This window comes from Chenopodium album, chromosome 8, assembly GCF_948465745.1.
Source record: "Chenopodium album chromosome 8, dcCheAlbu1.1, whole genome shotgun sequence".
In the NCBI taxonomy this organism is placed as follows: Eukaryota; Viridiplantae; Streptophyta; class Magnoliopsida; order Caryophyllales; family Amaranthaceae; genus Chenopodium; species Chenopodium album.
Window position 1 is genome coordinate 77,156,342 of NC_137841.1, and position 27,814 is coordinate 77,184,155.

The 27,814-nt window shown below is 34.8% G+C and overlaps 3 protein-coding genes across 3 annotated transcripts; 1 reads left to right on the plus strand and 2 right to left on the minus strand.

Moving 5' to 3' along the window:
* Window positions 1-3,088: 3,088 nt before the first annotated feature.
* LOC145556828 (stromal cell-derived factor 2-like protein) lies at window positions 3,089-7,856 on the minus strand. The gene is made up of 6 exons (XM_081618475.1): window positions 7,693-7,856; window positions 7,401-7,541; window positions 6,658-6,798; window positions 3,932-3,981; window positions 3,705-3,825; window positions 3,089-3,370 (listed from the first exon to the last, which is right to left on the minus strand). The coding sequence occupies exons 1-6, from the start codon at window positions 7,789-7,791 to the stop codon at window positions 3,278-3,280; spliced, it is 645 nt and encodes a 214-aa protein (XP_081474601.1). The 5' UTR covers window positions 7,792-7,856; the 3' UTR covers window positions 3,089-3,277.
* Window positions 7,857-9,844: 1,988 nt separating this feature from the next.
* LOC145642506 (NADP-dependent glyceraldehyde-3-phosphate dehydrogenase-like) lies at window positions 9,845-13,691 on the plus strand. Its single transcript, XM_081693715.1, has 9 exons — window positions 9,845-10,143; window positions 10,227-10,420; window positions 10,539-10,667; window positions 11,502-11,621; window positions 11,730-11,866; window positions 11,971-12,126; window positions 12,390-12,768; window positions 13,137-13,253; window positions 13,411-13,691. Exons 1-9 carry the CDS (start codon window positions 9,999-10,001, stop codon window positions 13,522-13,524), a joined length of 1,491 nt encoding a protein of 496 aa, XP_081549841.1. The 5' UTR covers window positions 9,845-9,998; the 3' UTR covers window positions 13,525-13,691.
* Window positions 13,692-13,903: 212 nt separating this feature from the next.
* On the minus strand, window positions 13,904-27,089 carry LOC145642505 (uncharacterized). Its single transcript, XM_081693713.1, has 18 exons — window positions 26,576-27,089; window positions 25,414-25,668; window positions 25,074-25,264; window positions 24,781-24,952; window positions 23,033-23,170; window positions 22,791-22,941; window positions 22,180-22,304; window positions 21,277-21,453; window positions 20,586-20,696; window positions 20,367-20,486; window positions 20,130-20,286; window positions 18,904-19,067; window positions 18,678-18,764; window positions 17,290-17,618; window positions 16,010-16,091; window positions 15,732-15,871; window positions 15,049-15,322; window positions 13,904-14,535 (listed from the first exon to the last, which is right to left on the minus strand). Exons 1-18 carry the CDS (start codon window positions 26,873-26,875, stop codon window positions 14,203-14,205), a joined length of 3,306 nt encoding a protein of 1,101 aa, XP_081549839.1. The 5' UTR covers window positions 26,876-27,089; the 3' UTR covers window positions 13,904-14,202.
* Window positions 27,090-27,814: the final 725 nt, after the last annotated feature.

The following is a 27,814-nucleotide window of genomic DNA, read 5'->3' on the forward strand; positions in this document are numbered from 1 at the left end:
CACAAACTACAATCTTTATGAGATCATTCTACCTGCCCAGATTTCTTGGATTAATGTTAAATAGTCATAATTTCACACTCAATCAACGCATTGATTCGAAGTGATGACGTATAATGACTAAGAGGAGCCAATACAGACATTTCATTAATCATTAAGGTGTATTACAGCCAGATTTGTAGAGCCTTGCTAAGCTAAGAGAGATTATTGATTCACAAGTTGTTCAATAATTTGTTTATCTAGGGGGCCGTAGCATCATATCAAGGTCCCTACACTACACATTTTCAAGAACCATACTACTCTTATGCTTCCCTTTTTCTCAAGTAGTGCGTATTCTTTTTTGGTACGAGTTTATTTTATTTGTTTATTTATGGGATAAGGTAACTTGATCATGTGAGATGCTCTCTTTATGGCCAACCCAACGACCCTAACTGCATACTCTTGCACTAGCTTGCCCTCTCGGTTCGTTTGTGGTTGAACTCTTGGAAGGATGATGGTATTGGTGATGCTTGCCACCTGAGCGTATGCTCGGTTTGGGTTTAGAATGTTTTAGATGACATACGTGCTATGTTTGGACCTTCTCGAAAAATTATTAGATGCACGTAAATGGCTATTCGCAATCATCCAAACTTAAGTATTCGTACATTCACCTAATAGGTAGTGTGATTTGCTAACCACTGCCTCCAATGCGAACTTTCATTTAAGTTGGTGTTTAAATAGCAAGTTTTAGGTGAGATCGTCTAGTACTCTAGTACGGAGTCAAGAACTAAGGATGTTTATCTTTTTACTAAGTGTGAATTTCAAAACCTTTTTCTTTCTTTCTTCCGTTTTGGAAGTGGGAAATCTTTAATGGTACGAGTAGTAGAGTTGATTGGGGTGGTTTGGTTTGAAAAATTAACAAGATAAATTGGGTTTAACGAGAACGTGTGAAAAGAGAGTTAGAAGCCTGCTTTTGTAAGTGAAAGTCCAAGGTAGTCAGAGGTAATTTGTTGGTTTGTGTGTGCGCCATAATTCAAGGCCAATTTTGTCAAAATTTTAGCAGATTTGTGAGTACCGATAAGTCGATAACGTAGCACTAATTTTTTTTGGCTATATTACATGTAGCTCTAAAGTCTATATATAAACATTAAATTTACTCTTGAAAATTATACTCTAAAATTAGAAATTTATGACAAAAACACGCGTAAATCAGTGTAATTAGGTTATGTTCTCATTGACTAAACTGAGTTGAATTGAACTGAACTGAACTTTTGAACTGAACTAAAATGAATATTTTATAAGAAAAGGAAATTAGAATCTGAACTAAACTGAACTTATTAGAGCTGAACTGAACTGAACTGAACTTAATAGAGCTGAACTAAAAATAATCGTTTGAGAACAGATCCTTAGTGTATATTTATATGATTTTTTAACTTTATACGATTTTCTAAGGTGTATTTAATGCTTATATATAGCTCTAAGAATTATATATAATATTTTTCCCCCCCTAAAGATTTGATCCGAATGAGAATCCAAAACTAATATATGACCCAAACTATATTTGAACGTACCCAATTATCGTCTTCTCAAGTATATTAATCAATGAAGACTTGAAGAGTATAGTTTTTAGTTTTTACACACTTGATTACATATTCTCATAGCATAATGATCAAAGGGCGATCTCAAGCTATCACACTTAAATACCAATTTGGCATATGATATAAACTCACCGACAATATTATATACTGTATTAATTATTATACTTCTATATATAAGTTGTATAAAAAAGGGACATACACCATTTTTCTGGACCCCTCAAAAATTTGGAAGTCCTTAGTTGATTAATAAGACATCGATTAGTAGAATTTAAGGAAGCTAATCTCACATTTCAACTACAAGATGCAATTTTTATTTCTTTTTATTTAGCATAGTGCAGCTTGTCCAAAAAAAAAAAAAAAAACCAACTGTACAAGACTAAAAAAAAAAAACCTTAAAACTGGAAATAAATATTATTAAGTACTTTCTCTTTTCACGCTACGAATGTATTATTTCAATTGCTAATATCTTTAATTACGCAAAAATTATACTCGTAAACCTTTGAAAGTAAAATAGTATAAATAATTAAAAGTCAAATTAGAGTAAAGTGATTAAAGCGATCAAGTAAATCAAATACCAGTAAATAGAATAAAAGTCGAATTGTTACAACTCAAAAAACGGGAGAAATAATAAAAATGAAAGGGGGACCAAGTTATATAAAGTCCATTTCTTTTCAATTTTCCCCATCTAGAAAGTGATGATCATGTGCCTTTGTCAGCAAAGTCGATGAATGTATTGTGGGCCTTTTCTGTTTGGACCATTTGGGCCCCCTGTTAGGCCTCTAAAGCGTACGACCCTTTTATGGGCCTAATTTTTTCATCATGCCTAATTTTTACACGAAGTAATCTGTTTATCAAACACACAACTAAAACTATTCAAAAAAATAAAAAAACACACACACAACTAAAAGCAAGCCCATTTCAAAGTAAATTCTCTCTCATTGAAAAAAAAATTGAATAAAAAGAACAAAATGTTATGAATAGTAATTACAGTCGGATGTATGTACGTAAAAATTTACACTTTTTCCGATTGTAACAAAGGAGTATTATTTATGAGACATAAAATTTTCATTTGTTGCGAGTAATATGAATCGAAGTAGTAGATTACTTGTCTCATTTTTAATCAACCATCACACTTCTAATAAGTAATAAAATAATAGATATCTAGGCCTTAATATATATTAATCCTAAATTTTTCCACTATATAATGTGCTCTATTCTAAATGTAAGATACAATTGACTAGGTCTTACATTCTTCTATATCTTTTCTACTGCTATGTTTTTTTAAATGGATACACGAAAACACAATCATAATGGAGGTTGGATATTTGATTTTACGATATATAATTCCACGTTTTAAAAGCATTGCTGAATGCTGCTGAATTATTCAATGAGAAAATGTGCTCAAGAAGACTCAATAATAGAGCATCTAGTCCAGAGACAATATAAAATCAGTTATCATCCTGGCCCGTCGCTGTCAAATCGTTCATAATACGATGTGACATAACAATCAAAGAGGAATCATAAAAAAGGCTTAACATTAAAATTCTATCAAAATTTTGATCAATTATCATTCATTCAGTACATTGCTTACCTGTGGAAGCACTTGCAATACAAGTGCTTGTTTGGAAATATGGTATATGGAGTATTATGTATGTCAATACTATAAAGATTAATGAAAACCCTCAAGGCCTCAACGTGTATTACTATGTGCTGTGTTTGGTTTTATTCACAGAGAAGTATACACCCTCAGCTGCCATCCAAATATTGTCACTCTGCTTATTGATCACCCCACAAACCTGGTCAAGGAAAAACATTAGAAAATTTGTGATTAGTGTTTGTGCAAAAGATGAGCGAGTATTTGGTATTACAGAGTAAACTGGGGACAATGACGACACATCCAACAAACAAGTATATGCTTGAAACTACCAGTTGCTTCTTGAAGAAATTATTTCTTCAGTAGTATACTAGTACGTGGTCTTTTATCAGACGGAAAGAAATAGCTAGCTTAGTTCAATATGTATAACTGCCCCTCTGTGGAACTGTCCCTGAGCAGCTCCCTAAAAGGAAAGCTCCAGGAGCTTGTCTAATTATCATTTCCAAAAAATGAGGAATAGCTTCAACATTGCTTACCTCTTGCTGCCCCATGCCATACTTCTTCTTGTGGCTATGTAAATAAACACCAGTATCCACATGCTGAAGCCGAACCCTTTGATCCTTCATCCACATTTTCCCTGTTCCTTCAACTATTAGCCTGAAAGAATTAATTACTTTAGAAAAAGGAGAACATAAACTCAGGAAAAGCTACTACAACGGAGATGAACAAGCCAACCAGAAGAAAAATAAATATTACAACAAACCTCCAATGATCACCCGTGTCAGACTTGCCATCATTCCCAAAGCAGCTGACCTACACATGGTAAGGCATAGGATTGAAATCTCAGTAGTGAACTACCCAAGGAGAAACCGTTTTATTTCAGGGGCAGAACAAACTATCTTACCATGCACCACAAGGGAAGTAAACAAATATAATAACCTATACGCATCTTGGCATTAGAAGGTATATACAGCCTTACCCCGATTTAGTTCAATATAGACCAGAGACCTGTACCAGAGAAGTGAAAGTTTACCTCCAGTCCTCCACTCCCACAGTTGTCCCAATTTTTATGGTCTTTTTCTTTTTCTATTTTCTTCATAAATTCATTTTTTTATGGGTCCATAAATTCATATTTAACTCACAGCATTCCTTATTCCCACTATACTAAGATTACTAACACTCTATATATAGGTTATATCACCATTTAGTAACACTCATAATTTATGAAATACTTCATAAGAAGTATCAATCAAGAGGTGTATATACTGAGATGCATATATTTTCACTTTAGAACATGTAAATATGAGCATTCTGTGGTTACAGGAAGCTTGAATTGAAATACATAGGTATATATGTTATTTATGTTCTTTTTAAAAAAAATTAAATAAATAAATAAATCCTTTTTATTTCTTTGTCTCCTGTATCCCTGAGGATTCAATCTCATCAGCAACAAGGGGTACATGGGCAGACTGGAGATGAAATAGTGGTAGTTTTATCAGAATTTGAACATGTATGCAGTATGCAAAATGTTCAAGCATCCATAGCCTTAGGTGTATGCCTTTACAATTGCCACAGTTTTCCCCAGAAAGGAACTAAGACTTCCCATTGTACCGCTGAGATTAGTGGCAATAACTTTGATATCGGGACCCAATGATCTGGACTTTGTTACACACAATTTTACATCAAGTTCGAAGAGACCTTGAACCATTTACATGTTTATGTCTCAAAGCCCTTTGATATTGTTATATAGATTACAAATTAACCTTCTTTTCGAGGAGAGAGAGGAAGAGGGGGGGGGGGGGGGGGGGAAGGGATGTAGGGTTACGAAATATGGATTGGTTATCTCCATCTACTTTAAATCTTATAAGAAAACACGCACGAAGCAACCCATTAAGATCTGGGGTGAAAAGTCATCTGCATGATACGAGTTGTCACCTTTTAGTCTGGTCTTGCTTTCAATTACCCTACACTTTACTTGATTCGGGTGTATTTGAGTCTTATCCCTGGGTTTTGGGCCTTTTGGCCAACTAAAGCATCCCTGACGTGACCAACTGACATATCACATACCTCAATAAGACGTATGGCACCAATAGTACACTTAAACTCAACAACTAAGTCATCAACTTTGAGGTTCGTATTATATGTCATTGATGGGAAAGAAGAGCAACAATGAGAGCGTGTTTCCAAATGCATGTCAAGATTGCCTAGGACATGTAACACATGTTAAAGGCTCAGCAGTGACCACGGACTGATTTCCATCTTTCATTGGACTTTGTAACAATGTCAATAACTCAATACACTTGACATGTAGATCAGAATCTAATACAACACGGTATTTGTTCCAAAATGACCCATGGGATGTCTCACTCTCTCCCTTCCAGAGGACTTGCTCATGAGCTTCTCTATGCAGTTAGCTTTAAAATTGCAAACTAATGGGTCATTTACAACTAAGGGACTCCTCGTCCAGCAGATGTCCAAGATTTTCACTTTTAATAAGAGCAGGCATAAGGCATGATCTTGGCTTCCTAAATACTTCACAACAACAGATTTGAACAATGCACTTCACTCCCTATTGCAGGGAGTAAAGTCATATGAAGTAGTATTCATTTTTTTTTTAATGTACACTACATAGTCTAGTACACAGTGACAACAACTCTCAATTCTTGCTTAAAGTAAGCAAAAGTGGATGTGTCAGAATTCTTCAATAGTAGTTCAAGTCCACTTCATATTTCATAACTTTGAGTTTATGTATCTTAACACAAACATATTGGCATCTCCTTGATTCAATAGACAGTTCTATTCAAGTCTGTGGAACCCCTGGTGATATCTACATTAGTTGACCTTGCTTTCTACCTAATCTTAATGCTCATAATAAGAATATTGTCTTAGACTAATTGATCAAAGCAGTTGCTTGACTTGAGAAATGGAACAAATCTATCTTTAAAGGGATACCTTGAATAATACTAAATGAAAAGAAAAAAAATCTAATAATCTAGAAATATGATTCAAATAAAACCACCTCTCTCATAAAGGGGTCCTGTAGGACCGGAAATCTAGTTGCAGAACAAAGTAAATTGGAATAGTTATGAAATGCCCTACAAATCAGAAATGACTTTTTCACAGTAACGAGCTATAATATACGAAGTATAACATATAAATGTTTCTTAGGCATTTTGTAAAGAGGTGCATATAAAAATCTTATTGGTCCAGTAAACCTTATTGTTCAAGTAACGTAACTGGAAACAAGAGCATGTTAATTTTTAATGTCATCGGGATGGTAATAAAAGCCAACTGGTATATGTAAACTCTAAATCATAAGGTATATGGCAGGTCGTGGATAATGACACAGAAAGAATCGTTTCTGAAGTTGATATTCACCATACATGATGCAATAAAATTAAAAAGAAAAAAGCAGTAGAAGTGCAGACATAAATACGAAGTATATTACTATAGTATGAGCATACTGAATCAGTATAAACTGAGACCAACCTCCTGATTGCCTGAAAGGGGTGATTCAAAGGAATGACTGTGCAGCCACTTTCTTGTCGTCATATGCTGCAGCCTGATAATCGTTGCACTTACAATAGGGTCACCTTGCTTAGCAGATGTTCCCAGCTCTGGCCTAACAATCTCCAATTTAAATACACTAGTTAGTGAACAATAATGCTACCATACAACATCAATATCAACATTACCCAATGCATTAAAAGAAACTCCTATCTTGAGCGGTACAGAGGTCAATTACATACAGCAATAACAAAGCAGGCTATTACTATTACCCCACAATATATATTTATACATTCAACTATTCAAGACCAACCATTGCATACATGCACAAAACTCCAATGCATTAACACAATCTTATGCCATCAACTATCTTATTAATCATAAGAATTACAATACATATACATAGTAATGTTACACTTGCATTTGCATCCTAACAAAAACTCCATCTCTATATAATTGTCACGTATGTTCCTCATAACTGAGAACATAAGACACAATTTCACTACTGAACCCTTTGTTGGCATTTTGGAATATATAATCATAAACCATTCTTTAAAATGCGACAACTTCTTCCAAACATTCAAAAGTAGCAGTACTATACGCAAGTACAAAGAATGCAATCTAAGAAAGAAGTAAATAACCAAATCACACCGAATAATCCAAAAAATGTATGTTTATCATTATTTTAAATTGCAGGCATGATCAAAGAGAGCAAGAGTGAGTACCCAATAGCTATTTGCATCATCAACAGAGGGAAAACCAGTAACAGATTGCTGTCCACTGCCAGATCCATATGGCAAATCATGAGAATGCAACCTAAATTTAGTCTTCTCATGCATCATCTTCAAAACTGACCCATATGTAATCTAACACAAAACACCAGGAAAATCAATTAGAACACAAAATAAGCAACACCCAGAAATCAAATTCAATTGTATTCAAAATAGGTGATAAAAAAATCCCTAAATTAATTTCAGTCAATTGCATTTAAAATGGGTATTCAAAGACCCATCATACCTCTACATCATCTGAAGCGGCGGAAGCTGTAAATGAGCAGAAAAGTGGGAATAATGAGAAGAAGAGGAAGAAGGTGAGAGCCAAAGAGGTGGAAGACATACTGAGATGTTGGTATTGTGTTTGCTTTTGATGAAATTAGCTTATACAGTACTAAATCTAGGTTTCGAAGCTCCTTTTTCTAGGATTTTTTAGATAGTCGTCTAAATGTTTGAGCTTTGGATTGAATTGAATTGTTTACGTTGTTTAGTCTAGCCAGATCTCTGAAAACTTGAATTGCACTGCACACAGTCACTCATACAGTGTGCACCCAAATATAAAACAGATGTTAGTCCAGTGATCCAGTCGTACCACAGTGTCATAACTGTCATTCTATGTTATGAATTTTTCTTATGCACACGTATGGACTCATAGAATGAACATAGAATACGTAGGATTTGCTATTTTATTACTCCGTAAATCACACATACAACTAAGTGCATTGTATTATGCGTAAACATTTTTAAGTGGTTGATTAGGAGTTTAGGAGATTAGGACATACGTAGGGTCTGTTCTGATTTACTGAAAATAACTGAAATGGGCTGAATTGAACTGAACTAAGTTGAAATTAATTGTTTATGAGAGAAGAAATTAGGAACTGAACTGATTAGAGCTGAATCGGACTAAAATGAATTGAACTAAATTGAAATTAAGCTGAACTGAACAGGCCCGAAGTACGGTTTAGTTTTGGCTTTCAAAATGTCCAATACAAGTTAAATGATCATGATTTATGAATACTTTTTTTTTTATTTTTAAATATTAGTGACAATGTGACACAATATTGGATTCAGACAATTGAAAAAACTAGGATTTTGTAGTGTGTTATAATAACTTATGAATACTGTAACTTTTATTGTTGATACCTCGTATAATTTATAAATCAATCTTGAACTTTAACTATCAGTTTAAACTTTTGTTTAAGTTGGTTCTTTAATATAATGTATTTCGAGTAGTACTAGTGTCTTATTTTTTGAGACTATGTTTTTTTAGTAATGGTATCAAAATTATACGTAGTACACTCGTACATTTATCATTTAAGGATTATATAAATTTAAATGTCCATCCTCTAAAGTTTAAATCTACAAGATAAGTGTGTATTTGAAAGACTGGTATATTTTGTGTAATTTTATATTTTCATGGTAAGTATAGCTTCAATGTCTTGTGGTAACTTAGTGCAAGACCTTCAAATCAATCTTAAATTTCCATGATATAGTAAATCAATCTTAAATTTCCATGATATAGTAGTTGGCGTTATGACAGAGGAAGTGTTCTGGAGACATTGCTATGAAGGTTAGATAGGGAATAAGGAGGTATTGCATCTAACCAACGTACCAAACCCTTCAATAACTCTTTTGGGTCCATTTTGGTTTAATGGACCAACATTATTGTTGAGGGTAAAAAGAAATAAGATCCACATATTATAAGGCATGAAAGTGACGACCCGATTGGATGATTTGCGGACCCTCCCAACTACCCGTTTAAACGCCACGAGGTTTTGCTTGTTTTGTGATTTGTGGTTGGTTTTCTTAAGTTTGTTTTACTCGCACCAAAATTGTTTTGGACTTGTTAAATTATTATGAACAAATGTCCACTATATAGAGTATCATTTTAGCAGTCTTGTAATAGAAACAAGAGGACTGGTTGTCTTCATTTGGAAATTGAATTCTAGGTGTAAAACCTCTCTTATACTTTTATACTTGTATCTTGTATAGGCTAACTAATGGTTTGATATTATTTATTTGTTTTTGTTTAAGAGATTATATACTTTATTTTTAATAACTAAAACTTATGAATTACACTGATTTTGCACAATTGATATGTACGAAGTATATTTTTTTGTTTTTCTTTGCGGATAAGCCATAATGATTATTTAAAATTACGAATGAAATGAGAGGATTTAAACCTATTACCTACCATACACAGGTCACTAATTTTTTCCACTAGACCAAAACCTCATTAGTTAGTTAAGACAAGTTATTAATAAAGTAGAAGTAAATCTTGTCAAAAAAAAAAAAAAGCAAATCCAAACCCATAAGAGTTAAGACAAGTCAAAATAGTGGATGTTATAAGTATAAAATTTTGGTAACACTTGGCACGTTTAGAACCACCTACCACATTATAGCAACCCCACAAAAGCCAAAGTTTTCCTACACCTTGTATAAGCCTTGGCCACCCATCAGCCCACAGCACCATTCTCTTCCAACTTACAACTTTTAATTTTTTTCTTAAAAGAAGAAGAAGAAGAAGAGTTTGAGTTTTATTAATCTGCAATGGCAGGAAATGGTGTATTTGCTGAAATAATTGAAGGGGAAGTTTATAAATATTATGCTGATGGTGAATGGAAAATTTCATCTTCTGGTAAATCAGTTTCCATCATTAATCCTACCACTAGAAAGACCCAATATAAAGTCCAAGGTAATATTTATTTTGTGTAAGGCCTAATATGATATAAGCATTACTATATGATTCTCTAACATTTTTGTGTCACACAAATATAGCATGCACCCAAGAAGAGGTTAATAAGGTGATGGAAGCATCCAAAGTGGCACAAAAATCATGGGCAAAGACACCTCTTTGGAAGAGAGCAGAGTTATTGCATAAAGCAGCTGCCATTTTGAAACAACATAAAACTCCAATTGCTGAATGTTTGGTCAAAGAGATTGCTAAGCCTGCTAAGGATGCTGTGACTGAAGTAATCATCTTTTTTCTTATACTAAAGCGAGTTAGTTTAGTTTACAAATTCTCTTTTACTTTGCATCATCAATATTTGTTTGTTTGATTTGGTTAATGTCAAGTTTTGTAATTAATAGGCTGTTAGGTCTGGAGATTTGGTGTCTTATTGTGCCGAAGAAGGGGTGAGAATTCTTGGAGAAGGAAAGTTCCTGGTTTCTGACAGTTTCCCTGGAAATGAGAGGACCAAGTATTGTTTAACATCCAAGGTAAACATCTTTATTCTTTTTATTTCTTTCCCTCCATCTGGACATATTGTATATTATCTTAGCGCGTCTATGGTTAATGCGTGTCATAATTCTCGACAACTGGTGGAACTACCATAAAGGGGTTAGGGGCTCTTATGGTTTAATTATGGATTGAACGAAATAACACATACAAAATACTATCATCTTGGATATGTTTTTCCTTAAGTTGTTTGTCTACTAGTAATGTGTTATGCATGTATATGTTTACATCATTGGCTTCCTATATTAATGGAAATGGATAGATCCAAGATACATATCCACAACTCATTCACGGTAGGTGAAAGAGTTTACTAGCCACTGGCTAATGGTCCCCTGTATATTTTTTGCCATGGTTTGAACCACTAGAATTTCAATTGAGAATGACAGTTGATATTGTAGAACCAACCTGTTCATTTTTGTGAAGCATATCGCTTTGCGACCCACCTTACACCAGCACATGATTAATGAAATGGGATTACCACCTAAACTAATGTATTGCTGCTTTATTGTCAAATTACTCCATAAGTTAGTGACAAACAATACAGAAACCTAAGCTATTTTTATTTTGACTTGATATTTATCCCAGTAATTACTGTTTGTCTGTACACTTGTTTATACTCAATTTTCCTACAGAAGTATAAGCTGCTAGACTTTTAACAATCACCACAGATAATGCTATAACACCCCTAATATTGTGCATGATTGCTCGCTACATAACTTATATCAGTAAGCATCATATAATAACTACATGTTTATTTATGTCTTTGCAATGGTCGGTTATCCTCGTTCATTTCATATAGATGTGTTCATTTGCAGATTCCACTAGGGGTTGTTTTAGCAATTCCACCCTTCAACTATCCTGTCAACCTTGCTGTCTCAAAAATTGCACCTGCTCTTATTGCTGGAAATTCGCTCGTGCTAAAGCCTCCAACACAGGTAACTAGTCTTACAGAAACTTACAGCTTCTCAGCTTCTGTTTTTTTTTTTTTTTTTTTGCAATTTGAAAAATAACGTTTAACATTGAGAGGATTTCTTGTATGGTAGGGTGCTGTTTCTGCACTCCACATGATCCATTGCTTTCACTTGGCTGGCTTTCCTAAAGGACTTATAAGCTGTATCACCGGAAAAGGCTCTGAAATTGGTGATTTCCTAACATTGCATCCAGGGGTTGACTGCATAAGGTGAGGGCGTATTCACTTAGCTGATTCTGAAACATTGATTGGCTTAAAATAATACTGTTTTTTGAGAGGATGTTTACTGAATAAATATGTTTTTTGGACTTCAGCTTCACTGGAGGAGACACTGGAATTGCAATTTCAAAGAAGGCTGGAATGATCCCTCTTCAGATGGAACTTGGTGGAAAAGATGCTTGCATTGTACTTGAAGATGCCGATTTGGATCTTGTTGCTGCAAACATTATAAAAGGAGGCTTCTCTTACAGGTAAAATTCTTTTCCAAGCTTGTTTATCTTACAGTTTCATAGGCTGTTGAAACTTGAAAGTGTATGTCGAATTGCAAGTTGCAACTGCCATTAGTCATTCTTGACTTCATAGCAAAGTGTATGACGAATTCAAACTGCTTCTTTAAACATACTCCAATAATAATATTTGATGTTTGATATAAACTCGTCTAACTCGATCTGTCCTTTTCGTGTTTAGTTTAAATTCATGTAACAGCTTTAATCCTTTCCTTTCTTCACTTCAGTGGCCAAAGATGCACAGCTGTAAAAGTTGTGCTAGTAATCGATTCTGTGGCTGATACCCTTGTCGAAAAAGTGAAAGCTAGAGTAGCCAAACTCACAGTCGGTCCTCCTGAGGAAAACTGTGATATAACTCCTGTTGTCACAGAGTCATCTGCAAACTTCATTGAAGGATTAGTCAAGGATGCCAAGGAGAAGGGAGCAACTTTCTGCCAAGAGTATAAAAGGGAGGGCAACCTCATTTGGCCCTTGCTATTGGACAATGTTCGGCCAGACATGAGGATTGCATGGGAGGAGCCTTTCGGCCCTGTCTTGCCAGTTATTAGGATAAACTCTATCGAAGAAGGGATCCACCATTGTAATGCTAGCAATTTCGGTCTCCAGGTATGGTTAATCTCTCTAGTTTGTCCACTTTTATATAGTACTCGTAACATGCAATTTTAGAATAAATATAACTAGTAGATACAATACAAATGCATGCAAAAGATCCCAGTTCTAAAATTTACAACTACGAAATTTAATGTCTGATTTAGCACCAAAGGCAAAATCTCATGTCACTCCATTTGGCTCTCAATTCCTCAACTATGAGTCTATGACATGAAAGTATGAAATACCCAATATAGTGTAATCAAAAACTTTCAAACACAATGATGTCTCTCAGACATGGGTGCTCTTAATGATTTTTCGCAGGGTGATATGGAACTTGCCTCTCTATTCCTCTATTGACTTAATTCATGTGATGATTGATGCAGGGATGTGTTTTCACAAAAGACATAAACAAGGCAATTCTGATTAGTGATGCAATGGAGACGGGAACAGTTCAGATCAATTCTGCGCCTGCTCGTGGACCAGATCACTTCCCCTTCCAGGTAAGCTTGTGGCGTCAAACTAACAAACCAAAACTGAAGATCAGCTTGCTGGCAATAAGTAGTGATTATGCTTATAATTCCCTTAAGAGAAGAGTCATAAACACATAATATAGAAAGTCTTTCTTTGTCTGATGCTTATGATTCTTATGTTATGCAGGGAATAAAGGACAGTGGAATTGGTTCCCAGGGGATAACCAACAGTATTAATATGATGACGAAAATTAAGAGCACTGTAATCAACTTGCCTACACCGTCCTACACAATGGGCTGATTCATCGATTTGTGTTAACATTATGTAATGAATAAATCATTTCCCATAGATCTTATCCCTAAATTATGTTTTAGGCATGTTTTACCTTTGAGCAGAGTATGTTCTTGGAAGCTACCATTTAGCTGCTTACAGTATGAAAGATAGAACAGTCATTATTTTCCCGTTAACAGTTTCTCTTCTTAATTTCGAACATGAGCTTTGCCAATCAAAACGAGGGGTGAACACAGAGTTGGTGTTCAGCTTACCAGTGAGGCAAGTATTGTTGAGATTATGTAATGATTTATTTTAAAAAAAAAAATAAAATTATTTTAATTTATAAGAGGTTGTCAAAGTGGGCATGCAAATATGTGGGAAATACTGAAAACAAAGTAAAAGTCCATTTGAAAAATTGTATTTGCGTGTAAAGCTACGTGGGAAATACAAAATCGAAGAATAAATAACTCTGTAATCTCCCTTAAGGGATTCTGACTAGTGAGTTCACATTAAATCTGTTTATCCTATATCAGAGTTCAATCTACATTTCTTCACAATAAAAAAAACATACATCGTGAATATGGTTATGGAATTGCAAAACTGAGGTTAAGAAGCTAGGGTTTACAATACCTTCAAAAGGCAATCAACAAATGACTGGTACCGTATACAGGACCTACCTACAAAAAATTTACTGTAAAAGACACACTATTGGCGATGAGAGTGCTTCCGACTACTAAAAATTGCCTCTCCCTTCTCTCTGTTCCTCCTACGGATCATTCTGAACGCAAATGAAAGTGCTCCAATAGTAGCCATGGCATATAACACTCTATAAGGAGCCAATGCCAGGCCTGACAAGAATGAAAAATACCCAGCAAGCAGGTAGGCAAAGCTCAACTTTACTTCAAGCCCATGTACACCAGGGATGGGGTAAACGAAGAAATTAAGTTCTGGATTTGAATCACAAACACCATGAAGGATGACGCCAATGCAAAGAACTGAATCTAGAAACCAAGGAAAGCTCTGACCCATTCTTAGTCTCTGCAAACAAGAGAACTCAAAATGAAGCTTATTTTTTAGTGAAGTGTACTACAAGTAGTATTGAAATATTGATACATGAATTACATCATTGGGAGTAAAAATGATATAGTAGACTTGGACTGAGAAGTGAAGGGTTGCAGCTTTCCTAAACTTTTACGAAGTTAACTTATTATTTCCTTAATTAGTGAGGGTATTTTTGCTAAAGTTTTTTAATCTCAATTGAACTTATTTAAAACCATTTTTTATAAAGTTAACGGAGAATAATCCAAAAAAACATACTCCAAGCATATCTGGTAGGTAAGGGCATATACCCTAAACTTATTCCTTATGTTCAAAGAAAGTTATGCAAGATCTGACAGCCTTCCCACTATTTATGAATCAAGATTGATAGTGTTCATATCCAGTCATACACAGTGCTAGAACATAATCCAATTGGGTATTCTATGTGGTGAAAAAATAATAGGTAACGACAATAACCAAAGAATTCAAAGAACAAGACGTTGGGATTCATACCTGTAACCAGGCCACTAGGGATGGAGCAAACATTAGCATCGCAAGAAAATGCAAAATTAGCATCCCATGTCTGTGGTGGAAGATTTCTAACTGTATGTTATCATAACTGTAAAGGGGTCCACCAGGAATGTTTTGATTCTCTTCTAAAGGCAAACCACGTTTCAACCGACGGCTTTGTTGAGAAGCATACTGTTCCGACCGGTCATAGTCTTTATCTTTAGAGTTATATGATTCCTTTTTTTGTGTTCCTCTACGATAGGATGCTGTCAAATAGCTGTCACCAAAAAAAAAATGAAAAAATTTGCTTTTTAGTATCCACATGACATTCCCCAAAGAGGGGGCGGGGGATGAGCCAGAAGAAGCATGCCACAATGCCAAGAAAGTAAGGATAACAATTCAATCATAGTAGGCCGGACAAGTAACCAACTACCATCATTTTGCTTAAAAAAAATCTTCACTGAGAAATAATATTAAGGTCTACATTTCAAATGATAGTAAGCTCACCACTTGGTATCTCCCAGCATATAGACCATTAAATTAACAATAAATGCTGTTTTAATAAAAATCAATGATTAGATTTTGTTTCAAAATGTCCTGACCCTGATAAATTTAGTTAGACACCGGCATTTAAAATCAGGGTGATCTTTCCCATAATGACTTGATATTCAACTTGCAAGAATTACCTGCATAATGCACTATGGCAGCATAAAGAATGTGATATCAGCAGTAATGATAAGCCCAATGCTGGATGAACAAAGCACACCAAAATGGTTGCTACCAAAGCCATCATGAGTACTGGATTAGATCTAATAACTCTCACCACCTATCCACAGCAATTAGGCAAGACAAACATTTTCTATTAGTAGATGAGAAAGAAAAACAGAAGGCAAGAAGATTTTTAGATGGTATTTAAGATTATATGTCAACAGAAGAGCAAGCGGTATGTGTCAAAGTCACTTACCTTAAATGAAAAGATCCTGGAAACAAGGTTGAAAAACTTTTGGAGACAAATCAAACAAAAGTTCCCTTCCCATACTTGCCACCTGCCATATAATGAGCAAGAAAACTATAATCATGACAAAATAGTGATAATGTAGTACAAATAATGATGATAGTAGTATACATATCGAAGATAAATTAACATTACATCAGTATTATAAACTATAAAGAGGTAGGATGACAATCAGTTACTCCTTATGACTTGCCTATGCTAATAAGTGAACTCCAAATTGATTATCACTCTTCAGCCTTTTTAATTTTACTAAGGAAAAACATAATTAGCACTCAAGTATATTCCAGTAATGGATAAGTTTGTACAGAGCCCATATTTTTTTATTTTATACTGTCTTCACATACAATCAGGAGTTCAGGACTGCTTTGAGGTTTCAATATCTTTCACTTTCTTAAAAGACATTGCTATGCTGAGCTTCAATTTTCTGCATTTGAGCATTCAGTATTTGTCTAACTTAAGTACGTATACAAAATTATGAAAGACTGCAAAGCTTGAAAAGAAATTTATAACACTATACTTCAATTTTTTATTTTTTTTTACTTGCAACACTGACTTATACACTATTCATGTACTCCAATTTGACTAGCTTTGATGATTTATACAGGAAAAATATAGTCATGTGAGATACTGTTAAATTCACATCATTATTAAATTTTATTACTTTTACATATTGTGGTAATTAAAGATGTTAGTGATTAAAATAATACATTGGCAAGAGTGATATGAAAAGTGTTGCAGGTAGAAACAAAAACAGAGGAAGCATTGTTTGTCAAGCCCTATGGTTCACAGTTTCTGACAAATTTACTTTCATTTAGAGGATAACTATGTATCAGAAACCTTTCACAAATCAGGAAATATTTTACTCTGCGGAGACGAATTGTAAATTCTAGAAATGCTCAATCCTCATGCATGAACTTGCACAGAACAAGCACACAGAAAGTGTAAAGAGGCATTCAAAGCAAAATTTGCATCAGTTACAATCAAGCACAGCCTGCACAACTGCCATTGCATGTTCGGAGACATGTCAAGTACTAGTCAGGCACAAAAAATAGCAAGCCAGCAATATATTTTATAATTGGGAAGGAGGGACTCTCCAAAGCAAGGCCAAAGCAGAATGTTTTTTTTTTTTTTTTTTTTTTTTTTTGAAGAATGCAGTTGTGGCATGTAAACAAGTTGTTACTTATCCAAAAAAAACATTAAGTGAATGGAGGAAAATTGAGTCAACTGACCTTTTCCTGAAGAAAACATGAGCAACGGCACTGACATGGAAAACCAACTGTGAGACTAAAATCAGAATAATGATGAGGCCATTCGCAAACATGTAACAGGCAAGTGATACAACAAGGAAGCTTGAGACTGATGGAATGGGATGAAACTGAAGGACAGAGAGCACCAGAGGGGTCAACAGAGGCACTACAGTCACTAGGAGAAATGGGGTAAACAGCTTCATATTACACCCAACAGCAGTTAACATTGATGGTATAGGCAAATCACGCTCCCAGGCATGTGCTTGCTTCATGAGAGCAAAGAAGACTACGGCAATAGCAAGACCAACTATCTGCAACAGCAACCATATCATATAAATATGGGAAATCAACAAATCCAATACTGACTAGGCATCTTTGTTATGCTTTGAATTAAAAATGCAGCTTTGATACATTATTAAAAAGAAAAGCTTAGTAAATCTTAAAACGTAGCCCACATAGGCACATCTGCCTATAAGTACAAGTTTGACAATTAATTTTTTAAGAACTGGAGTTGCACTATAATCAGGCATTCATCATTTAGATTGTATCAAAGAAATTGGGGGAACTCATAGCAGGCCAAGGAAGACGGCGAATGATGTCAGCTGAGAATAGGTGATATACCATATGTTATAATATTACTCTAGATTAAGGAACCAAGCAGCTGATAAGGTTCAGTGAACCAATATCCCATACAGGCTTAATTCACAGATCACAATTATGTTTAGTGAGCAGTAAGGAAACAATGTTCAATTACACAAGGCACATATATTACATATCGGTGATTTGACCTAGTCAAAAAAACAAAAGCTATTAACTCCACATTTGATATCTGCCCTCAAATATCAAAATTCTGGTGAAAATTAAAAAAAATAAAAAAATAAAAAAAAATAAAATAAAAAACCTACTAGAATAGTAGAATAGAATTACTTTAGAAACCTTTGCTAAAAAGTTATCCTCTAATGATTTTGTGAATTAGTGATAGAATAAATAATCAAAAGTTGCCTGTTCTTGTAACATATAAATCATAGATAGTCTGTGGCCAATAAGAGAAGTTGGGGGAGTTGGATTGTTGATCTTTAGATAAGATAGATTTTCAAACCAATCGACACATTGCAATTTTCTGATAAGGTTCACCATGGAACCAAGGTATGAGTAACTTTCCAGTTGTGAACACATATTTTATCTGCAAATCCTTGCTGCCACACCAGACTTTGACACAAAAACTAAAATTCTAACAATAGAACATTTATTTAAAATCTCTTTTAAAAATCAGATCTAGAGTTAAATGAACATGCTCTTTTGGTGAGTGACACATGGAAAACTTGAGGCAAACAATATTGATACTTAGATCATAGAGCACAACTCATCACCTTAGAGCAGTATAGAAGCAGAAATCTGCTTGCAGCAGCAGTGATAGAAACAGAAAAGCTAGCTATGTAAGCACAGTGAGGATCGACCTGTAGACAGAACCAACGGAAGTTAATGAATAAATGAGTAGTTATGTACTCCGTACTGAATAAATACTAAGAGTAGATACAATGAATATACTGATGAATGGTGATAAGTCAATTACTAGTTAAGAAAAAAATGATGTACCAGTAACAAGACAGTAGTTTTGTCTGATCCCTGGGCTGAATTCCAGAGTGCTGGTGCAGAGTCTACGATGACTGTTTCAGAATTCAGATTTGGGTATACATGAAGACCAGATGTCCTATCCCAAGCAAAGGCCACAGCTGGAAAGCATCGCATCTTACAAAGCCCTAATGACATAGCAATAAGCAATAATAAATAAATAAATAAAATTGATGCAAAGCAATTAAATAATCATGTGAAAGAGAGTGAAACACAATGTCAAAGGCCAGATGAAAAGATACTGAAATAATTAACTTCTCGGAAAAAATACGTTGATTTTTTTTTTTTTTTTCACTCTTATAAGGCTCTTGCAATGCCAGCTACAAATATCACTATATCACCTTTAATATATATTCTCCTTCCATCCACAAATAATTATTTCTATTATAATGTAATTTATACCTACAATGTGATAACTAGACAGGTAGTATAATACTGGAAAGTTTACACCCTTGATGTCTGAGTAATTGTCAATTAAATGCACTTGGGTGTAAAAAGAGGAACTAGGAATACTCAGCACTATACAAGCCCAAGATATACTCAACTTTTTATAATTAATTGCAACCCTAAAAGAACTAATAACAATGATATCGAACTGAGAGTCCATTCTGTTACGTCTTAAAGAAGCTGAATCATACAACAGTTAAATTCTAGCAGTCTAGCTAATTAAAATGAAATAATAAAAAAGATAATGAAGCAAAACACATTTAGATATTTAGGTCTGCAGGAAAGGCACATCAATTCTTAGAATGCTTAGCATTTCATAGCAGAAAAAACGTGTCTTTTTTACATGGATAGTGAAAGCAGATTCAGCAAAGAACAACTTCAGCATAATTGTAAAAGTCAACTTATTTCATCCCAATTACAATACATCTTTTCAGCTTTTAAAAGAGAATACAGTGATCATCAAGTTGTCTTACTGGAGTTTATGAAATTCAAGCCAAGAAGCCAGGACGTAGGAACCCTCTAAGTTACTATCTATAGCATCTTATCATGGAATCCAAACAAAGGTTTAGGAAGAAAAACCAGAGGCTATGCTTAAACATTTTTATCAAATCTCCAATAGTGAGTACCAGGAAACAAAAGGAATCTATAATGTATCAAGATTCCAGATTAAGATTAGCTAATTAAATCTAAAAATATCATATGAATTTCTACTACACACAAGCAAATAGAAACTGAGCACTTACGGCTGTTTTCAACATCATCATCCTCTTGAGCTGAAAATCCTGAATTTTTTATTCCACAACCACTTGTTTTTAGAGAAATCGTGACAGGTAACAGGCCTAAACTGATGGTAAAAGAAAGATTAAGAGCTATAGGGTGATCCTCCTTGAACAATATCTCCTGCACAGTCAGTAATTTAGCATATTAAAAATTTATAATGTGTAGATTTTTTGACAAATGCAAAATTAGAGAAAGCTTACATTACGCAAAATGGCAGACAGAAGTAATGAGAACCGAGAAAATTCCTTAACTCCCTCCCCTGGGTTGAAGAATTGTCCAACAGCCATTGAAGCTGCTGGTGGAGGTCTCCCAGATACCGTCTACGTACAGAAGTTTGAGCAGATCAGTTGTAAAGTTGACATGATTGGGTAATACAGAATAAAATATGTCTATTGAGTACTAAGAGTCTAAGACAATACTGGCCGAGGAGCAACTGAAATTGTTATGAATCTAAATCCCTGCATAGCTTCAGGCCTTAACCAAAATACAGCAGATGGAGGAGGCTGTTCTGTCTGACTCCCTGGTTCAATCTGATAGTAATGGCCATAAAAAAAATTCAGAGATGTCAGTATGTTTAAATTACAATGACAATTTATCAACAAGGGACCTAAATCTTTTATATACTAGCTTATTTGAATGACATAAGGATGATTTGCCTCCACATACTTCAATAAAAATCACAATGATTACTGAAAGTAAGAAATTTCAGCATAAAACAAGTTAATGATTGAAGTCAACCGTTGAGCATAAAAAATATACTACCTCCAATTCTGAATGTTCTTTTATTATGTTAAATGTATGCACACAAATTAAAGCAATCAGAGATAAGTTGTTGACACAGTGAATGAGTGTAAGAAAAAACTGGGTAAATTAGGAGAGAGAGTAAAAAGGTATGTGGGTGTTAGAAAAAGGTGGATTAAGTTAAATGAGAAAAGGTGAAAATATGGTGGAGTAAGAAAGGTAATGTAGTAATAGGGGGTTTGTCAAAAAAGGCATTAGTAAAATTGTCAAGAACTTTTTAAAACTGACGAAAACAGAAAGAGTTAAGGCCTTGCAGTATATTTAACCAGATAACTTTGAGGATAACACAGGGAAGTATCAAATTAATACCTGCCTTGGTGCTGGTCCTGATGGAATTTTTGCCGTTGTTGATGTTACCTCCACTATTCTTTTGCCAAGAGGCAAGTCAGATGAAGAGTTTCCCTTTTCTGGCCAGAGATGAACTCTGATCCCATAACATGGGGAAAGATTTGTAACCAATACAAAATGGCTTTTCCCATTTGAACCCTACAGACATGAATAAACTATTACAACTGATACAAAGCATACAAGAATACCAAAGAATGAATGCAAGCAGCCAAGGGGAATAACTCAAACCATTGCAATTGTTTGCAGCTATGGACTTTCAAATCAAGGTACCATAATTTTAAACTCCTAAGATTCAATTCATAGCCATGATTCCATGAACAGATTTTTAGACACTAAAAAAAGATAAAAAGAAAATTTTGATAGCAATCCTTTGATTCCTTTCCACGTTTTCAGACAAATAATCACCACACAAACGGCACTATGAAAATAGATTTATGGTCTGTTTGTTTCAACTCATCTTCTCTTATTCCTCAAATTACGTTGAGACAAAATTAATTCTAACACGGTGAAAGGTAACTTTTACGTTTTGATATTATGTATTCAGACAAAAGAAGTTAGACAGAACAGAGCCTTGAAATGGATGTATAAAGTAGTGTGAGAGAAGAAATAGATAATTATTTTATGGCCTCCCTTCCAAAAGAAAAAGGGGAAGAGAAGAAAGTCAAAATCATTTATTGTTTGAAATTTTTAATTCAGATGACCCCCCTATATCCCATTTTTCTACATATTTACTTCTATTGACATGTGATTTTTTTTTTTTTTTTTAATAGATTGACATGTGAATTTTGCATATAGCACATAAGGAAAAGAAAATAGGTAGGAAATATCTATTGTACTGATTGCTCCAAAAATACCCAGACTAACCAGCTTTTGAATATCCAACCAACGTCTCTTTCCATCCATTGCTAAGACAGTGACTGTGGGTGCCTGAATATAAAGATCCTTCTCAAGATTGTCCATATCCCATAAAACATTTTTAGGACAAGAACCTGCGATATAAATTTTAGGCAAAGGTTAGCTCTTTAAAAAGATACCATGAGCAATGTACTTAAATATGACTTATCTTATGTGTAAATCATTTCTTCCAGTAGTCAGAGAGATAAGCCCCTTTAGTTCAACTATATGAGACTGAAAGCTCATATATTTTCCAAACTATCATTGAGCTTGCCTTTACATAGATGACATGGTAAAATATTTAAATTCTATCATACTAGCATATTACAGTCCTAAATCTAGAAAAACATTAGCCTTTTGAGTATAGAGAAACAGCATTCCTGCTCCATCATTATTTGTCATACATCTTTACATAGAGTCATAGCATCATAGGTCAACACAAGCCCATCGTCAAAAAATTTACCAAATATGCAACTGCCTTTGTAGTACTGTACCATAAAACAAGTTGACTCGTATAATTGCAGAAAAGAATTCCTTAATTCACAAATCAGCATTTGCAGTTAGGAGTGTGATGAAAATACCAAGATAATTCCTTTCATCGCCATCAATGGCCAAAACTCTTTGTCGAAGGCCACCATAAAGCATCTTTGTAAAAACTCCCAATCTTTTTTGTCTATCAGTGAATGGATTTCCTGTTTCTAAATCCACCAAACTAAGAAGTGTATGTGACACCTGTATTGAAAGTAAGAAAAATCACAACTCTGAACAAAAGATTTATGCTATAAAGTATAAACTCTGCTGGTGGGAGACTTCAAATCCTTACTTGGACAACAAGTTGATTGCACCATAAAATTGCCTGGTGTTCCATTGACAACCACACATTCTTCATTTCTGTACTGCTGATCATAAAGCCATGGGTGGGAGGGACAATGCCATCAAGAGTTTCTAAATTTGACCGCACCTTTAGACAGGATAAAAGGAGTTAGAATGCACATCACCTCGACAGCATATGCATATAGTTAAAGCACTTAGTAACCAGAGACACTGCAAAAAAAAAAAAAAGAAAAAAAAAAGGATGAATACATACTCAGGATCCTAAGAAATGATGTTATAGGACTATCCAATGCAAGGTATGGGACTTGAATCCCACATCGGTCATATGGGGGGTTGATGTGGGATTCATATAGGACAATGGGCTCTCCTCCCCTTGAGCTAGCTTCTGGGGTGGCTCTCCTATTGACCTATATCAATGGTATCAGAGCCGACCTCGGAGTGGTGGCCCATGGATTTGGTGGCCTAGAAGAAACCAGCCGTGACCAACGAGGACATCGGTCCTTTAAAGAGCCAACCTCGGAGTGGTGGCCCACGGATTTGGTGGCCTAGATGAAGCCAGCCATGACCAACAAGGACATCGGTCCTTTAAGGAGGGGCGGATGTTACAGGACTATCCATCACAAGGTATGGGACTTGAGTCCCACATTGGTCATATGGGGGGTTGATGTGGGATTTATATAGGACAATGGGCTCTTCTCCCCTTGAGCTAGCTTTTGGGGTGGCTCTCCAATTGTCCTATATCAAATGAGCATCTAGCCAACAAACTATAATCAGCAACTTTCCACTCAACTGTCAAAGTCTCACCTAGAAAGGGCTAATTATATAGATGACTGTCAATCCTGTTTCCCAACTATGAAGTACAAGATTATCTTAGTCCTTTTAAAAGTTGATTCATTAAACTAGGAATCTAATTTCATACAAGAGATCTAGCTGGTGACATAAAATTAGAAAATTTTGGGCTTCACCATCCCCATCCTAGTCAAAAAGTAGAATACACATGTGGTCAAAAGGAATTAGTGACACAATCGCAAAATGCTAGAGTTGATCAATATTCAAAAGACTAGAAATGCTGTACAGCACAGTACCAAAATATATTACTTCTACTAGTTAGTTAATCAAATGTTTGATAAGTTGGTTATTTTATTTTAAATCAAAACGATCTGCCAATAAAATATGCTACCACTACCAAGATCTTTGTCTAGTGACTTTCAATACTACTTCGATCATTTCCAAGATGCACAGTAAAAAGGAAATTACTCCATCTCACTGTGTAGACCTCCTTACCATTTAGATAATACATCAAATTGTATATCCCAGATTCCTAGAGGATTAGTAATCAGTCTATGCATATATTACAGTGCTAATCTGAAAGCTCTCAGTATTGGTACTTTATCACTATTACTTGATTATAAAAAAAGTCAAGTTGATTGACTAATGAAACAAAGGATATAAAATACTTCATCTATTGCATTTGTCCTCTCTTAAGAGAAGGGGGGTGGTGTTTACCAAAAGGTGAGAAAACATTGCAGTCGTGTTACTCTATCTAAAAACAAATATTACATCAGGAAAAGATATCATGGTAGGTAATACAAAAACCATCTGACTGACACCAACTGTCACGAGGCAAGTTGGAAAATAGCTTACTACAGAAGACAGCGAAAATATAACCAAGAGAACAATTGAGATATGTCAATACCAATAGCCAAATTCAAGCTGTGAAGTAAGACATAAAGGAACCTGATAATCATTGATTCCTCCAGAAATTGAGATCACAACAACATGAGAGAGTGTAGGACGGGATGCATAACTACGAGCATGAGAACCTTGCGTATGATATCCTTCTCGCCATTTCTGATTTACGGACGAGTAGTAATATCCCAAAGATGGCTGCAATGCCACAGGAGGTGACCTGCATCAAGTAAAGCTCATATGATTAACTTTTTGAAATGCTATACCATTCAGTGAAAGCAACCCACTAACTCCCCAGTCCACTTCAAAAAAGGAAATAAGGAAATGAAATAGGTACTCACTGGTGCGGACTTGAAAGTGTAACAATTGTTTCAACAGCTGATTTCCGTAAATTTGGGTGAACAGTAGCAGCTCTAGCAACAAAACCACCCATGGAATGACCAACTAGTATAACATTTTTAGGCAATTTTTCAGAAACAGCAGCTCCTTCCTTAGTTCTAGCATCAGAAGACTCTTTATATTGATCCAATATCTGGTAGCACATCAAGCAAACAGAAGATTCTGGTAAAAGAAAAGATGGAAACTAAGAAATGCAAAAAATACAAGGGAACAAAACATGATCGCCAATTACATGGAATCAAAAACATGTACATAATCATAAACAATCTGATGACTCCATACCCGATGAATTGCATATACAACGTATTCTGTATGTTCTTCAAGGATCTGACCATCCATGGCAGAATGTTCACCTTCCAAATCCACAGCAAACCAATCCAGCTTAGAAGCATATTGATTGGGTAGAGAAAACTTAGCTGCACCAATGTCCAGCCCTTCCTCCTCATCCTCTGAACCCAAAGAAGCCTCTTGATAATAACTACGCTCAGGTGGCCCTGAGGTGTATGCCCAATGAGACTCTTTTGCGATTGAGCGCACCTACGAGGAGCAAAGCAACAAAAGATAAATAGAAAACTCTGAAAAAAGAATGACACCAAAGTCTACTATTCTCTGCTTTCACACTGTGTACTTAAAACAGTTCTATAGTAGCCTCAAGTACATAGTAGGCATGAAACCTTGAAGCATTACTACTTTAGAAGTTCATAACCTTGAATCACATATATTTACACCTCTGTATAAATTTCTGTCCCAAATCATAGTATCATACCTATCTTCTTCTTCCTAGCTCTAGGCTCTAGCTTTTAAATTTGGAAGCATAAGATCATTGATACTATATTCATATCATCTGTCAATGCACAAGTTACAACTTTCTTCCAAAAATTCCAACCAATTGTGACAATGATTATGTTCTATTCTTGCTGCAAAGTTTTTGAGACGCATACTTCCCCGGATTCCACATGGACACATAAACTCCCCGTATTAGCGCGTACAGTGTCCAATTACTACACCACTCTACACATTCTGTTCACTATGCATCAAATTTATAAACCTCATCGCTTCTTCAAGTAACCTTAAAAATTACAGCTAATTAAAATTATATGCTAACTTTACCGCAAACACCGAATGTTGAATCCAAATAAACCAGACTCTGATTCTAGATTCAATTCCGAGTTTACATTAGGTTTATTCAGCAATATTTTACAAATTTCGAATCCTAATCCCTAATTTTTTTGACTTCTCATTTATTTATTTTTCTTTTTGGATAATGCCTAAAATAATTTCTGATCAAAACCGAATAACAACCAATAATAGCAACAAAATTTTACCAAAAATAACACCAAAATCCAGTAATACAAGCTAAACGAATTTATTACTATCTAAAGCAACTGCAAAAACTACCAAAAACGAAGAAATTCAAACTTAAAACTGGAATAAAATGGAATACCTGCTTATAACTACCGCCATTGCCAGGTACAAACAACACAGGAACACCATTAAGCTGCTTAAGATGCTGATCAAAATCAATCTTCTTCCATCCTTCATGATACAAATACAATCCATACTTATTCGACGATAAATTCTTCGGCGACGAAATCGGAATATACATCGGATACATGTAAGTCATAGCACAACCATTGTGAATTGGCTTTAACAAACCGAATAATCCAATTACACTGATTATCAATGTGATTGCGATCAATCCGCCGATTTTGAGCTTCGATTTTGCAGTCTCCATTGCCAGCATTCTCTTGTTCTTGATCAAATCGATTGGAGTTTCAATGCATTTTGCAGCTGAAGATGAGAGATCCGAGTGTTGGATTTGACTTCAAATTGATCGATTATTGTAGTAGAATTGTGATGATCGATTGCGTTGGATTTGATGAAGGAGTTTTGCAGATCAAATGGGAGAGAGAAAGAGGGAGTTGGATGGTGGTTATGGGTATGGCTACTGCAGCTGAATTTTGTTGGAGTTTGAAATGTTTAAAATGAGGTGGCGAAAAAGAGAAAGTGAAAGAAAAGGGGAAATAGAAGTCAAAAGTCCATTGAATTTGGGTTGATTTTAATCTTTATGCAATTATTAATTACCCACTCTTAGGATTTACGAACAAGAAGTAATGCAAAGTGATTTTCATACAAAACTAATCTACTGATGCTTGGCTTATTCATATAAAATTGTATTGATAGATAAGTGAGGAAATATCAATAAGTCACTATAGGGTATAATATGTCATCGGAAATATGATTAAAGAAATTAAAATTTTCGAACTTTAATCGAAAAAGAGGCTTAAATAAAAGGTGGAAGGGCTAAAATTAAAGAGATAATAGGAAAAAGTTGAATTAAAGGGGAGAGATAAAGTGTGTATGAAAGATGAATTATAAGTTTAATGAAAAAATTAAAAAAAAAATGGTGTAATAAAAAATTAATAGTGTAAGATGACATGGTTAGAGATGTGTAATAGAATGGATGGGACATGTGTCTTTCTTGGTTATAGTTTTTAAATACTAAGTACAGATGTTCCAAAATACTCCCTTCGTTTTGCTCCATTTCTCCATGCGTGGAATTTTAGGAGAAATAAAAGAAAATAATAAAATATGGAGGTAGTGGTATAGATGGAAGAATAAAAAATTGTAAAAAACAAAATTAGTGGAGCGAATTGGATAAGAGAGAATATGAAATTAATAA